The sequence below is a fragment of the Mesoplodon densirostris genome, chromosome 2 (genome assembly GCF_025265405.1).
Source record: "Mesoplodon densirostris isolate mMesDen1 chromosome 2, mMesDen1 primary haplotype, whole genome shotgun sequence".
Classification (NCBI taxonomy): Eukaryota; Metazoa; Chordata; class Mammalia; order Artiodactyla; family Ziphiidae; genus Mesoplodon; species Mesoplodon densirostris.
Window position 1 is genome coordinate 169,360,087 of NC_082662.1, and position 15,213 is coordinate 169,375,299.

At 31.8% G+C, this 15,213-nt stretch overlaps 1 protein-coding gene across 14 annotated transcripts in view; it reads left to right on the forward strand.

The window, feature by feature from the left end:
- Nucleotides 1-15,213, forward strand: part of CDC42BPA (CDC42 binding protein kinase alpha) — a 317,120-nt gene that overhangs the window by 55,560 nt on the left and 246,347 nt on the right. For all 14 annotated transcript variants that reach the window (XM_060091342.1, XM_060091328.1, XM_060091334.1 and 11 more), the window contains exon 2: nt 3,800-3,891. In XM_060091342.1, coding sequence (XP_059947325.1) covers nt 3,800-3,891 — 92 coding nt within the window. The remainder of the gene's footprint in view (nt 1-3,799; nt 3,892-15,213) is intronic.

Sequence of the window (15,213 nt, forward strand, 5' to 3'; positions counted from 1 at the left end):
TTTAATTTCTATTCCACTAATGCCTTCCCACCCAATACCTCTTTCATCTAATATCAGTATGGCTATATTGATTTTTTGGTGGGTGAGAGCTGAAGGTTAACATTAGCCTTTATTTACTTTTTTGAAATTTTACGTAAATTCAGGTAAGAACCTACTAAAACAGAAGAGAAAACCCCACAGAATTTTAGAAAGGATAAACAAATCTAAATAATGTATACTTGGAAAAATAGTTGTAAAACATGCAAACTTTCCAGCAATATTAGTAAAGAAAAATAATGAAAATAGACCTAAATATATAATATTAGTAAATAAAAAGGGATCAAACCTATTCATATAGTAGAGTTTTATAAAGAAAAGAATATTATGTCACCCTATTCCAATAAATTTGAAAATTTCAATGCAATGCATAATTTCTTAGAAAAATATAATTAATACAGTTGTCACAGGTAGACATAGAAAAATGAAAATGACAGTGTGAAAGAAGTTAAATATTAAAAATCCAACAAAATGATACGTGCAAGATGTTTCACTAGCAAGTTTTAGCAGACCTTATATTCATAGTCTCCTTTATTGTCTTCTAAAAGGTTTGTAGTTTTGTTTTTCACATTGAGATCTTTAAAAAATCTGGAATTATTTTATTTTAGAGAAAAGAAGAGGAGAGGAAGCTACTCAACATAGTTAATGAGGTTGCTTTATTATTGGTACCAAACCAGATGAAGATAGTACAGAAAAAATATAATTGTAAACCAGAATTGTTTATAAACACAAATGTAAGATTCCTAAGTAAAATCAAAACAAAGCAATTTCATCTATATATTAAAAAATTATGTTATAACCAAGTAACGTTTATCTCAAGGTATACAAAGATGTATCAGCTTCTAAAATCTTTTTAAGTAAAATGTCATGTTAAGAGAATGAAAAAGAAAACCAAATCTTGTCCACAGAGGTTGTAATTAACAGTCCTACCAGTTATGTGTGAGAATACCTGTTATTCGTACTCTGGCAAACACTTGGTGGTTTCAGGTTTTTTATTTTTTGGCATATTTGGTTGTTAAATAATAGAATATTACCAGTAAGTTTATTTGCATTTCTCTCATTTCTTGTAATGTGAGCATAATTTTCTGTGTGTAAGTCTGTTTTAAACACACTGAAAATTTAAAATGGGAGAGTAACACTTATTGCATAATTTGTTTACTTGAGAACAGGGACTATTTTATTTATCTTCGTACTTCTAACATCTTATAAAATGCTTGGCATATAGCGGGTATTCAAAGATACTTTTTGAGTGAATTGAATAAATAATTAGTAAACTATGAGCCTTCTGAAGAAATTTGTGACTTAACTCATTTTTGAATATCTGAAAATAGAATAATTTTGCTATGTCAAAGAAATGGGATTTTTACTAGCAGGTTCCAGGAAGTAAAGAATGGACAGGATTATTCTTTTAGTTTATGTTAATACTATAGGCTCCCATAAAGTGTGGATAGCTGATAAAATCCTTAATCCTAATTATGCATGATTTAACAGTGTTCATTTGCTTGGTGCTTTCAGGGTGTATACTATTGCATAGAAAGATAACATCATTTATATTTTGACATATTGTTATCCTTTGTACCTTGCTAAAAGATTGTTTCAACAATCATTTGCTTACCTGAATTGTATTTCAGTTACTCTAGTTTTAAAAAACAGTTTCTTTTCCTGCTTTACAGTAATGTTTTAGAGGATTGAAATACCTAGATTTCTAACCTTTTAGATAAGTAGGATGTTACCCAGAGGAAGGTATACACAGAATTATTCTTTAAGAATAAACATAGTTGTGATGAAATGCTGTTTGGATTTAGGGTCAGAATGAGACAAAGAAATAGAACATACCGTCTATTTGGATTAAGGTATTTGGAAATCTTGAGGGGGTCAGGGTAATAAACAGTGAAGGAAAAGAAATAAAGAGCTGTTAAGTATAATGTTGTAGGCTGCTTTGTGATATTTTCCAGCTCTAGCTAGCAACTAGACTAGCACTCTTCTCACACTGGCTGGCTCCACATCTTTATTTTTAATTTACACATTCTATGTGTACTATTCTTAACCAAGTATTTCTGATATGCTTGTGTAGAAGCTGGGAAAGGGAGGGACACTAGTCTCAAGATGATTTCACTATTCCTTGCCATTCCATTATAACCCACCTATACCTTTGTAAATAGTCTTATTTGTAAATAAGCCTTCCTCAGATTGGGATAATTTATTTCCTGTTAGGACCCTGACTGATTCCCAGTTGCCACAGTCTCACCGTTTGTCCAGTCCAGTTTGTTCAAAACCAAGATGTCTTGGTCATTTTATCAAAATGTTCACTTCCTGGCTGCCATGGTTTTACATCTTCTCTCTCTTACAGTATGAGATCCTTTATACCTTTATTCAAATTTGATCTGTTTCTTTGATCATCTTTCCTGTTGTGTGAATTCCAAATAGAGATTCAATCTCTATTTCCTTTCCTTATAATCTAAAACACCAATGCAGAAATCTCTAGTAGACTGGGTTTTGCAATGTGGAATACCCCTCTTTTCTAAAGTATCAGTAGTTAGGGCTAAATACCTTTAGACCAAAGCAAGTGGTAAGGCCTGCTGTGTCTCTTTCCCTTAATGCTCAAATACATACCTTTGATCTTCCACATTCTCGTGCATGGTAGGAAGGAGAAGAGAGCTGTACCCATATACAGTGACCATTTAATTGTGTTAACTCCTTTTTGTGTGAGAAGGAGGGACATGAGGGGAGGAAAGGAGACAGGTGTAAATTTCTCTTAGAGGCAGCAGAACATGTAATTGGTTTTATAATTTTTTAAAAAAATGTCAATATGTTCCCTATAATTAATAGAATAATGTCTAAGTTCCTTGCATGGCATCCAAGGCCATTTACATTTTCCATTTTCTAGCCCTGATTTCTTTGTATTTCTTCTTATAATTCTATAACAACAGTGGATTATTTACCATTATCACCCAGGTTCACTTTCTTGCCTCTCTTCATTTGCTTATATTGCTCCCTCTGTTGGGAATATTTATAGTACATTGCAAACAGGCAAATTATCAAAAGTCTACTTAGTCCAGGTCCAGATCCCATGTTAGTTCCTTTGTGAAACATTAGTGTTCTTACAAGAGAATTAGGGTTCCATTTTCACTGATCCTGAAGCACTTTGTATTTTTCTCTATTAGAAACTTTTATCACATTACTGTGTTATATGTGTGTGCATACTGTATCTATTTCTGAAGACTGAGAAGTTCTTGAATGAAGGTACCATATTGTAATTATATTTGTTTTAAACTCGAGTAATTGCCACCATACTTTGTATAATGTCAACTCTTGCTAAAGGCATGTTAAAATGATCAATAAATGAATGAGTGTGACAAATATTAATTTACTTGGTGGGGATTGCTGAATTTCTCTCTGGTGCCAAGAAATTTGCTTTTACTTCTTGGACCTTTGTGCTAAAATATGTATCTAGCATTGAGTTAGAATACACGGAATGTTTAAAATGAGAATAAATTGGTCTCATTTGTACATCACTAGTACTTTGCATTATTTGGTGTTTAAAATATGTTTCTCACCCAAAATATAATTCATATATAAGAAATAAACATCGTATGAAAATTAAATCTATTTCTTCTCAGTATAGTTTGATGAGACTATTAAATACTTTGGCATAATCCTTAATCCTTATTTTCATTTTTATTGTTTAAGTAAGAAATATCATTTTTTATATATAATTTGTATCACAGTTCATTAAGTAATTGATGTTGCCTTTTTGTTTCAGCTAAACCATTTACTTCTAAAGTGAAACAGATGCGATTACATAGAGAAGACTTTGAAATATTAAAGGTGATTGGTCGAGGGGCTTTTGGAGAGGTAAGAGATAAAAATTTTATAGAAGATCTGATAATTGTTTTGTAAGCTATTTTATACAGTCTGTGAGAGAATTTAACTGAAATATTATTTGCTTGGTGTTGTAATTGATATCATTGATCAGAAATCATTAAACTTCTGAATGAAGTCTTTCTACATGGAAGTTTTTTCCAAGATATTTCTATTTTTCATATGTCATTGAAATTTGAGTATGTTTCTCTACTCTCTTCTGTTCCATTGGTCTGTTTGTCTCTCACTGCCTTAAATTACTTTAGTTTAAGAAGTCTTGATATCTGGTAGTGTGTATACTCTAACTTCCTCCCTCTTCTCCTCTGTTCTTGGCCCTTTATATTTTCATATAATTTTAGAATAAGTGTTTCAGTTTTTACTTACTCTTAAAAATCCACATCCACACCCAGCACCCACACATCTGCTGGAGTTTTGATTAGGATTGCCCTGAAACTAGAGATTACTTTGTAGATAATTGACATCTTAACAATATTGAATCAGCCAATCCATGAACATGGTATATGCCTCCATTTATTTAGGGCTTTATAAATTTAACCCACTAATTATTTGTAGTTTCCATTCAGTAGAGTGGATGTATACATCTTTCAGCAGATTTATTCCTAGATATGTGATATTCTTTATGTTATTTTAATTAGAATTATTGGTTAAGTTTCATTTTCTAATTGTTTTTGCTAGTAGTTAGACACAGTTGAATTCTGTTTATTGACCTCATACCCAGCAACCTCACTAATTTTACTTTTAAAATCATGAATTGTGTTGGATTTTAATAAAATGCTTTATCAGCATCTTTTGAGGCACTCACGGCTTTTTTCCTTTACTCTGTTAACGTGTTGAGTTACACTGGTTTATTTTTAATGTGAAACTAACCTTGCATTTCTAAAATAAGCCAACTTTGTTGGGATGTATTATCCTTTTAATTTACCTTTGGACTCAGTTTGCTATTTGTGTGTGTTGTGTGTGTTTTGGATCTTTGAGAGAAATTGCCTGTAATTTTCCTACTTATCACATCCTGATCAGATTTTGGTATCTTGGTTATTCTGGTCTCATAAAAAAAGGGAGGTATTTCCTTTTTTACTGTTCTTTAGAGGAGTTTGAGAAACATTGTTATTATTTCTTTCTTATATGCTTAGAAGATTTCACTGGTGAAGCCCTTTGAGCCTGGAGGTTCCTAGAGAGAGAGTTTTAAATTATATATTTAATTTTTTAATTGAAATTGAACTATTTGGATATTTTGTATAGATGTGTCAGTTTTGCTAGGTTCATCCATATCATCTGACTTTTCATATTTATTACTATGTTGGTCATTTGCACTTCTCATTGTTTTCATTTGTTACACTTAGTGGTTTTGGTTTATCAATTCTGTTATTTTTTCAGTGAATTAACTTTTGCCCTTTGTATTTTTCTATGGTAGATTTGTTTTCTGTTTCATTAATTTCTGCTTTTATATTTTAATGTTCTTTTCTCCCTTTGGTTCCAACTTGCTGTTCTTTTTCTAACTTTTTGAGTTAGATGCTTAGAGAATTGATTTCTAGATCTTTTCAAATGTGCTATACTTTTTCCTCTAAGCAGCTTTAGCTATAGCAAAGTTTTGATATGTCATATTTTCATTATAGATTTCCTCAAAATATAATGTGATTTCCAGTGTGATTTTAAATTTCTATCATAGTTTTTTTTTGATCTATGATTTTAGAAGTTTATTGCTCCATCTCTAAGTATTTGGAGGGTTTTTAGTTATATTTCTGTTTTTGAGTTATAATGTAATTCCAGAGCAGTCAGAGAATATACATTGTGTGATTTCAAGTCTTTGAAATTTGCTGTGCAGTGTTTTGTAAATATTAGTTAGGTAAAAGACATTAATCTTATTTAAATTTCCCATATCTTTAACTGTTTTCTCTGTGTGATATTTCATTTCCTGAGAGAGGATTTGCTTATTTCTTTCTTATTTTATTTTTTTCACTGATAACAAATATCAAGTTATTATATCTCCCTAGTGATTAACTCTTTTATCATGATGTAATGATCCTTGTTATCTCTAAGTAATGCTTTTTGAGTTAAGCTTTACTTAATCTGATGTTAGTAGAATGATTCTAGCTCTTTTTATTAGTCTTCTGCATTAAATATCTTGCTCCACCCTGTTAGTTTCAGCTATTACTTTGTATGTTTAGTGTTAAATAGAATATAGTTTTTATTTTTTGATGTAGTCTGTTAATGTCTTATCTTTAATTGGAGTGTAGTCAGTTGACATTTAATGTAATTACATTACATATTACTATTTGTTTTCTGTTTGTCTTGTCCATTCTGTATTATGTTTCTCTCAATTCTTGGATTAACTGAGTATTTTAAATTATTCTTTCCCCCTTCTATTCATTTCTGAGTTGTACCTTTTTTTATTGGGTTCCCTAGAGATTGCCACTTGTATTCTTGGTAAATTTGTATTCTGCCAGTTCCCATTTACCCAAATTTACCTTTCATTGTCATTAGCTCTACATATATTTGAAACCCCCAAAGATATGATTATAGTATCCCTATTCATTTTAGCTTTACCCATGTATTTACATTTTCTCTTACTCTTCACATTCACATACTTATTTATATTCATGTACTTGTCTTTGATATAATTTTCCTTTTGACTTAAAAATTCCCTTTAGTATTTTGCCAAGTCTGCTGAGATAAATTATCTGCATTTTTTGTCTGAAAATACATTTATTTTGAGGTCTTAACAAAATTGTGTTATATACACACATAGCTTAATGGATTTGTACATTTGCATGAACTTCTGTAACTATTATGCAGATCAAGATAGACTCCCATTGCCCCCTCTGTGTGGATAATCACCTTCTCATTAACCATCTATTCTGACTTCTATAATTATAGATTTATTTTGCCTGTTTTTGAGTGCTATATTAGTGGAATTATATAATATATATTCTTTTGTTTCTGCCTTCTTTTGCTCAATATTATGCTTGTGTGATTCAGTTTTGTTTTTTATTGGTTCACAGTATTCCTCTATATGAATATACCACAAGTATTTTACCCATACTAGTGTTGGTAGGTATTCAAGTTTATACTTCTTGGCCACTGTTAATAATGTTGTTATGAACATTCATTTATATGTCTTTTGGGAGATAGAAGCACTCATCTGTGTTTGATATAACCCTAGTGGGATTTCTGGGTTGCATGTTAGGCATATTTAATTTTAGTTGGTAGTGCCAAATAATATCCCAGTTGGTTGTCAATTTGTACTCCGACCAACAGTGTATTAAGGTCCCAGTTGCTTCACAACCTCACCAACGCTTGGGTCATTTTTTAAACTTTGGACATTTTTTTTGGTGGATGAGTAGTGGTATTGGAATGTGATTTCATTTTGCATTTCCTAATAAGTCTTAAAGTTGTCCATTTTCATATTACTTCATATAACTTGGATATCCTTTTTCATAAGTGCACATTTTGAGATTGGGGGAGTGGGAGCAGGTGGGTAGGTTGTCTGACTTACTGGTATATTCTAGATACAAGTCCTTTGTTGGAAGTGTGTGTGTGTGTGTGTGTGTGTGTGTGTGTGTGTGTGTGTGTGTATTAAACAAAATGTCTTCCTGTCTGTGGCTTGGCTTTTCCCTCTCTGTATAGATCTTTTATGGAAGAGAAGATCTTAGTTTTGGTGAAGTACATTTAACTAAGCTTTTCTTTATGATTAGTGCTTTTCTGTGCTCGTTAAAAAAGTTATTTTCTACCCTGAAGGTCATGAAGATATTTTCCTCTGTTATCTTATGTAATCTATAAAAAAAAATCTTTTTCATTTAGGTCTATGATCCGTCTGGTATTATTTTGTGTTTTGTGAGGTATAGGTCAAGGTTCATTTTATTCTTTGTGGGTTTCTCAGCATCATTTATTTAAAGACTACTTTTTCTACATTTGATTGCGAAGGAACTTCCATTGTGAATCAGGTGACCCTGTGTGTGTTACTTTTATTAATTTTTAATAGTTTTTGTAGAATTCTTGTTCATGTTTCATTAAATTTATTTATCAGTCTTTGATGTTTGTTGATGAGCCTGTAAATTATATTTTTAGATTTCATTTTGTAACCATGTTGCTAGACTAGAAATACAATTAATTTTTCTGTATTGATCTTGTATTTAAGCATCTTGATATATTAACTTATTAATTCTAGTTTATAAATTAAAAAAAATTTTGATGTACACAATCATACCATTTCCAAATAATGACGGCTTTTTTTCTTTCTTTTGTTATACTTATTTCTTTTTCCTATATTATTCCAATAGAGAGTTTCTTCCTTAAAATATTAAATTCAGTTGTTGAAAATCAATTTTTTTCTGGTTTGTGATTTCAGGGGTAAGTATGAAGTTTGCAACAGCTTTTTTAAAAAAAATTGTTACTCTTTTTTTAGGTTAAGGAAGTTACTTTTTTAGGTAAAGGAAGTTTTCCTTTTAGTCCTAGTCTGTTGAGAGCTTTTATCATGCATTAGAGTTAACTTTTATCAAAAGCTTCTTTTTATATCTATTTTGATGATATAATTTGACCTCTGTATTTAGTTAATGTGGAAATAATATTGATTAATTTTTAAATATACCAGTGTTGGATTACTATATAATCCAGTTGTTCCTTATGTATTCTTTTAGTATATTGTTGGTTTTGATTTACTAATATTTTGTTTACCATTTTTTTTGTTATGTGCATGAAAAAGATTGAACTTTATTTTACCTATCTTTTAATTTCCTTGTATTTTTAAAATGTTACACTTAGCTCATAAGACAATTTGGGAAGTATTCACACTTTCTCAATTTTCTGAGTTTGAGAATATTATTATTTCCTTATATGTTTGGAAAAATTCTCTGGTGAGTCCATCTAGACTAGGAGTGCAATTTTTATTTGGTTGTTTGTTTACATCTTTTGAGATAAATTGTATATATGTTGAAATGCACCAATTGTATATGTACAATTCCATGAGTTTTGACAAATGGATTCACCCTTATCAAGATACAGAACATTTCCATCACCCTAAGAAGTTCCCTTTCCTGTTACTTCCCCATAACTTCCATCAAGTGGCAAGCACTGTTCTAAATTTTAACTATGGATTAGTTTTGGCCGTTTGAAAATTTCATATAAATGGAAATCATACCACATGTACTCTTTTGTGTCTGGCTTCTTTTGCTCAGAATAATGTCTGTGAGATCCATTCTTGTGATCAAATGTAGTAATACTTTTTATTGCTGATTAGTAAACCATATACTACTATTCTTCTATTGATGGACATTTGTATTGTTTCTCATTTTTGGCAGTTAGGATTAAAACTGATGTGAATATTCTTGTACAAGTTTTTATGGAAATATATTTTCATTTTCCTTGGATAAATACCTAGGAGTGGAACTGCTATGTTAAGTGGTAGGTGCATATTTAAATTTAAAAGAAACTGGCACATTTTTTCCAATGGGGTTGTACCATTATATATTCCCACCAGTTCCATGTTCTCACCAATATTTTTTTGTTAGTCTTTTAAATTTCAGTCATTCTAATGGGTGTGTAGTAGTATCTCATGGTCTTAAATTGCATTGTTATGTGGATTTGTGTTATATATCAACATAATAATGAGTTTTTGTGTGCTTATTCACCATTCTTATATCTTCCTTTGTGAAGTATATGTTCAGATATTTTGCTCATTAAAAAAAATGAGGTATTTGTGTCATCATTGAGTTTTAAGAATTCTTTATATTTTATATTTATAAATGTCTTTTGTCAGATGTATGTTTTGTCAATATTTTCTCAAAGGCTGCATAGCTTGCCTGTTAAATGTCTTCTGATGAGCAGAAGTTTTAAATTTTGCTGGTTTAATTTTATCAGTTTTTTCTCTTACGGTTTTTATTTTCCATGTTCTTTGTAAGAAATTCTTATTTATATCTAGGTCACAGATATTTACCTATGTTTTTTTCCTAAAACCTTTATAGTTTTAGCTCTTATGTTTAGATTGGTGATTCATTTCAAATTAATTCATGTATGATGTGAGGTAGGGATCAAGGTTCATTTTTTTCCATATGGATATCCAGTTGTTTCAGCACAATTTGTTGAAAAGGCTGTTTCTCCTCTATTGAATTACTTCAGTACCTTTGTCAAAAAAATCAGTTGACCATACAAATGTTGATCTACTGCTCTTTCTATTCTATTTCACTGATATCTTTGTCTGTTCTCATGTCAGTACCACACAATCTTGATTCTGTAGCTTTATACTGTAGAGTTGAGAATATGTAATGAAGTCTGAGTGTAAGTCCTCCTTCTTTGTTCTTTTGCAAAATTGTCTTAACTATTTGAAGACTTTTGCATTATTATATAAATTTTAGAATCACTGTGTCAGTTTGCATAAAAGCCTAGTGGTATTGAAATTGAGCTTGCATTCAGTTTATAGATCAATTTTGTGAGGACTGACATCTTAACAATCTTGAGTCTACTAGTTAGTCCATAAACAAGGCATTTTTCTTTGTCTTTTAAGGTCTATTTTAATTTTTCTCAAAAATTTTTTGTAATTTTAGTGTACAGGTCTTGTTCATAACTTCTTAAATTTATTGCTAAATTTTTAATGTTTTTTGATGCTATGGTAAATGATATTTAAAATTTTATATTTCAAATAATATGCTGTTAGTATGTAGATACACCACTCATTTTTTTTTAACATCTTTATTGGAGTATAACTGCTTCACAATGGTTTGTTAGTTTCTGCTGTATAACAAAGTAAATCAGCTATACATGTACATATATCCCCATATCCCCTCCCTCTTGCATCTCCCTCCCACCCTCCCTATCCCACCCCTCTAGGTGGTCACAAAGCACTGAGCTGATCTCCCTGTGCTGTGTACACCACTTATTTTTGTATCTGACTTTATTTTCTAAATTCATTTATTATTTTTTAAATAGTTTTTTGTTGTTTTGGTTGCTACTTTCTTAGTTGTTCTCTGTAAACAATCATATTGTCTGAGAATAGGACAATCATATTGTCCTTTTCACTTTCCAGACTTTATACATTCTATTTCTTTATGTGACTTATTATACTAATTTGGACCTCTAATACAGTGTTGAATAGGTGTCATGAGGTTATATATCCTTACTTTATTCCTGAATTCAGGGAGAAAGGATTTAGTGTTTGACTAGTAAGTATGATGTTAATTGTAAGTGTTTTTGAGGGAACCCTTTATCTGATTGAAGAAGTTGTCTTCTATTACTAGTTTGCTGAGAATTTAATAATCATATGGATTTGCTCTTTTATTCTGTAAATTCGGTGGGCTACTTTGATTGACTTTTTTAATAGGCTTTGCTTTTTTAGAGCAGTTTTATGTCCACAGCAAAACTGAGTGCAAAGTACACAGAGTTCCTATATACCCGTTGACCTTGCACATGTGCAGCCTCTCCCGCTATCAACCTACCACACAAGCGTGATATATTTGTTACAACTGATGGATCTACATTGACACATCATCAGCTAAAGTCTATAGTTTACATTAGAGTTCACTCTTGGTGTTGTACGATATATTGTATGGGTTTGGACAAATGTATAGTTACACCTATCCACCATTTTAGTATTATACATAATAGTTTCACTGCCTTAAAAATCCTCTGTGCTTTGCCAATCCGTCCCTTCCTTCCCCTAACCTCTGGCCACCACTGATCTTTTTCCTATCTCCGTAGTTTTGCCTTTTCCTGAATGTCATAGAGTTGAAATCATACAGTAATGTAGCCTTTTCAGATTGGCTTATTCCACGTGGTAATAGGCATTTTGTTTCCTTCATGTCTTTTTATTGCTTTTACCACTGAATAATATTTCATTGTTTGAATGTACCACTGCTTATTTACCCATTTACCTACTGAAGGACATCTTTGTTTTCTTCCAAGTTTTGGCAATTATGAATAAAGCTGCTGTAAACATTCATGGGCAGGTTGATGTGATGTGTGGACATCAATTTTCAATTCATTTGCATAAATACCAAGGAGCAGAATTGCTGGATCGTATGGTAAGAGCATTATTTGTTTTGTAAGAAACCAACAAACTCTCTTCCAAAGTGGCTGTACCATTTTGCATTCCCACCAGCAGTGAATGAGAGTTCCTGTTGCTCCACATCCTCACCAGCATTTAGGAGTTGTCAGTATTTTGAATTTTGGCCATTCTATTAGGCGTGTAGTGGTATCTCATGGTTGTTTTAACTTGCAGTTCCCTAGATGATGTTGAGCATCTTTTCATATGCTTATTTGCCATCTGTATATCTTCTTTGGTAAGGTGTATATTGGATCTTTAACTCATGCTTTAATGGATTGGTTTGTTTTCTTATTGTTGAATTTTAAGAGTTCTTTTTTTTTGGTGTATTTTAGATAACAGTCCTTTATCAGATATGTCTTTATCAGATATGTCAATTATTTCTTTCATGAATTATGCCTTTGGTGTTATATAGATTGATTTTCAAATATTAAACTAATCCCTGGGATAAACTCCATTTGGTCATGACTTACTATCCTTTTGAGATATGGCTCTATTCAGTTCCTTAATATTTTAACTGTTTTCATATCTATATTCATGGGGAATGTTGACCTATAATTTTCTTTTTTTTATCATGTCTGTGTCAAATATTGACATCAGGGTTATGCTGGACTTATAAAATGAATTGGGGAGTGTTTACTCTTTTTCAGAAAAAAATTGTGAATATTTATTTTTATTTATTTATTTATTTCCTTAAATGCTTGATAAAATTTAGCAGTGATGCCATCTGGACTTGGGTTTTTCTTTGTGGGGCATTTAATCCTACTAATTTAACTTCTTGGTGGTTATAGAGCTATTAAAATTTTCTATTTCATCTTTTGTCAGCTTCAGTAAGTTTTCTGTTTCATGGAATTTGTCTATTTCATTTAAGTTTTCAAATGTATAAGGTTGTTCATAATATCTCTGTTATTTTTTTGCTGTCAGTGGAATACAAGGTGATATTCTCTTTCATTGTGGATATTTATAATTTATGTGTTTTTTCCCTTGATCAGTCGGGTAGAGGTTTTTCAGTGTTGTTAATTATTGAACAAAGCTACTTTGGCTTTGTGAATTATCTATATTTTTGTCTTCTTTTTACTTAAAAATTTTTTTTAAAAAGTTAAGCAGTTTTTAAATCTTTGTATTTCCTTCCTTCTATCTATACTTCCTTGGATTTAATTTATTCATGTTCTTCTGGCTTCTCAAGGTAGAAACTTAGATCTTTGAGACAACTGGGTAGCCAATTGGAAGAGTCCATTTGTGGATCCAATTAAAATTCATACCATATATTAGGAGAAAGTACAAATGTATCAAATGTTCAAGTATAAAAAATAAAATAGGGACTTCCCTGGTGGTCCAGTGAGTAAGACTGCATGCTCCGAATGCAGGGGGCCCAGGTTTGATCCCTGGTCGGGGAACTGGATCCTGCATGCTGCAACTAAGATCCTGTGTGCCGCGTCTAAGACCCGGTGCAGCATGCATGCATGCATGCATGCATAAATAAATAAGTAAGTAAGTAAGTAAGTAAATAAATACATACCTACATACATGCAACACAAGTACCCATCAATGGATTGACTAAGTTATAGTCTATCTAATGCTGTGTAGCTGCAATAAAAAAAGTTGAGTGTACTTCTGTGGAGAAATCTCCAGGATACATTGTAAAGTGAAGAAATCAGATGCAGGGGAATATATTGGGTTGGCCAAAAAGTTTGCTGGGGTTTTTCTCTAACATCCCCAATGAACTTTTTGGCCAACCTGATATATAGTACGCTATCTTTTGTTAAAAAGAGGTAGAAATATTATGATTCTTACTTGTATTTTCATAAAGTAACATTTTAAAGGGACAAGAGGGAATGGGGTACATGTAGAGTGTGAGTGACACTTCTAAGTGGAAACCTTTTTATTTTGTTTTGACGTCTGAAACGTGTAAGTGTATCATCTATTTTAAAAATCATTAAAAAATTCTTCCAGGTTGGGATGTACTAATTTGCATGTTCTGTGAATCATTTAAGGAAGATGCAATTCTAAATTTAAACTTCCTCAGATAACAGAAAAAGAGGGACCACTGCCCAACTCATTTTATGAGGCTAGAATAATCTTGTTTCTAAAATCTAACTGTATGTTGAGTGAAGGAGACAACATAAGGAAAAATGCATATGATTTGATTTTATCACAAAAGTCAGGGTAATGGTTATCTCTAGCGGGAAGATGGAAGTTGTGGTCAGGTGGGGCACATGGGGGGTTTCACCGTTGCTCCAATGTTCTATTTCTTGATCTCAGTTTTAGTTCTATTCAGTTTATAATTGTGTTTAACTCTACCTTTGTTTTATTTTCTTTATCTATGTTCTAATCAATTACAAGTGTTATAAATTAATGAAAGAAGCTATAGTAATCGTGGAATACATGTTCATCTAACAAATTAGCTTTAAAATATATAAAGTAACAACTGATAGAATTTGCATAGGGGAATACAAGAACTTTCAACAGTTGAAGATAGAGCTTTTAACTCTCCTCAGAAATTGGCAAGTTAAGCAGATGAAAAAAATTGAGACTTAGAAGTGTTTATTTTTTGAAGGTGGAACTTTTTAATGGCATAATTATTCCATTCTGTGTTAAAACATTTGGTAGAGCAGTGATTTTAAAAACTGATAAAAACTGGTTTCTCCCAAACTAGTTTCACCAAGGGAATTAGAGGTCAGTTAAATCTGTACCTAGTGGGGACCACCTAGTTTTGTTTTAAGCTATTTCTGTTGGGATTTATACTCTGCAACTAGCACAGCAGTTCTAGCCAGTGGTAGAATTGTTCATACTATGATCAGCCCAGGTTCATTGCAAATAAAGCTTCTGGTAAAAAAAAAAAAATCATGCTACAGAAAAGAACAGAGAGGGTATGCAACACTGGAAATTCAACAGATTTAGGGACCACAGGAAAAAAGTGGCTTTCTTCATTTAAAGGGCTGTCTGCCATTTCCCCTCTTAACTTATTCCAAACCTCAAAAATAACTACTTGGGAAGAGGTAGTGAATATATGTGGGAATTTAAATCCTTGTTAGGAATTTGGTTTTTCATTTAAACCCTTCACGTTCTCACCCTGTTTTGCTCCCTGGAGATGTTGGTTGGGGAAGGTTTGGAGGTTGGTTGTAGCAGGCTTTGGAGCAGCAGACACTATGTAGAGCTAGTCTCTGTGAAAGTCCTTATTAGGAAATTTAAAGGGCACTCTGCCTTGTCAGCAGTAAGGATCAGTCCACTGATGAGGCTGAGATGTAGCCAGGGTTTGGAGTTAT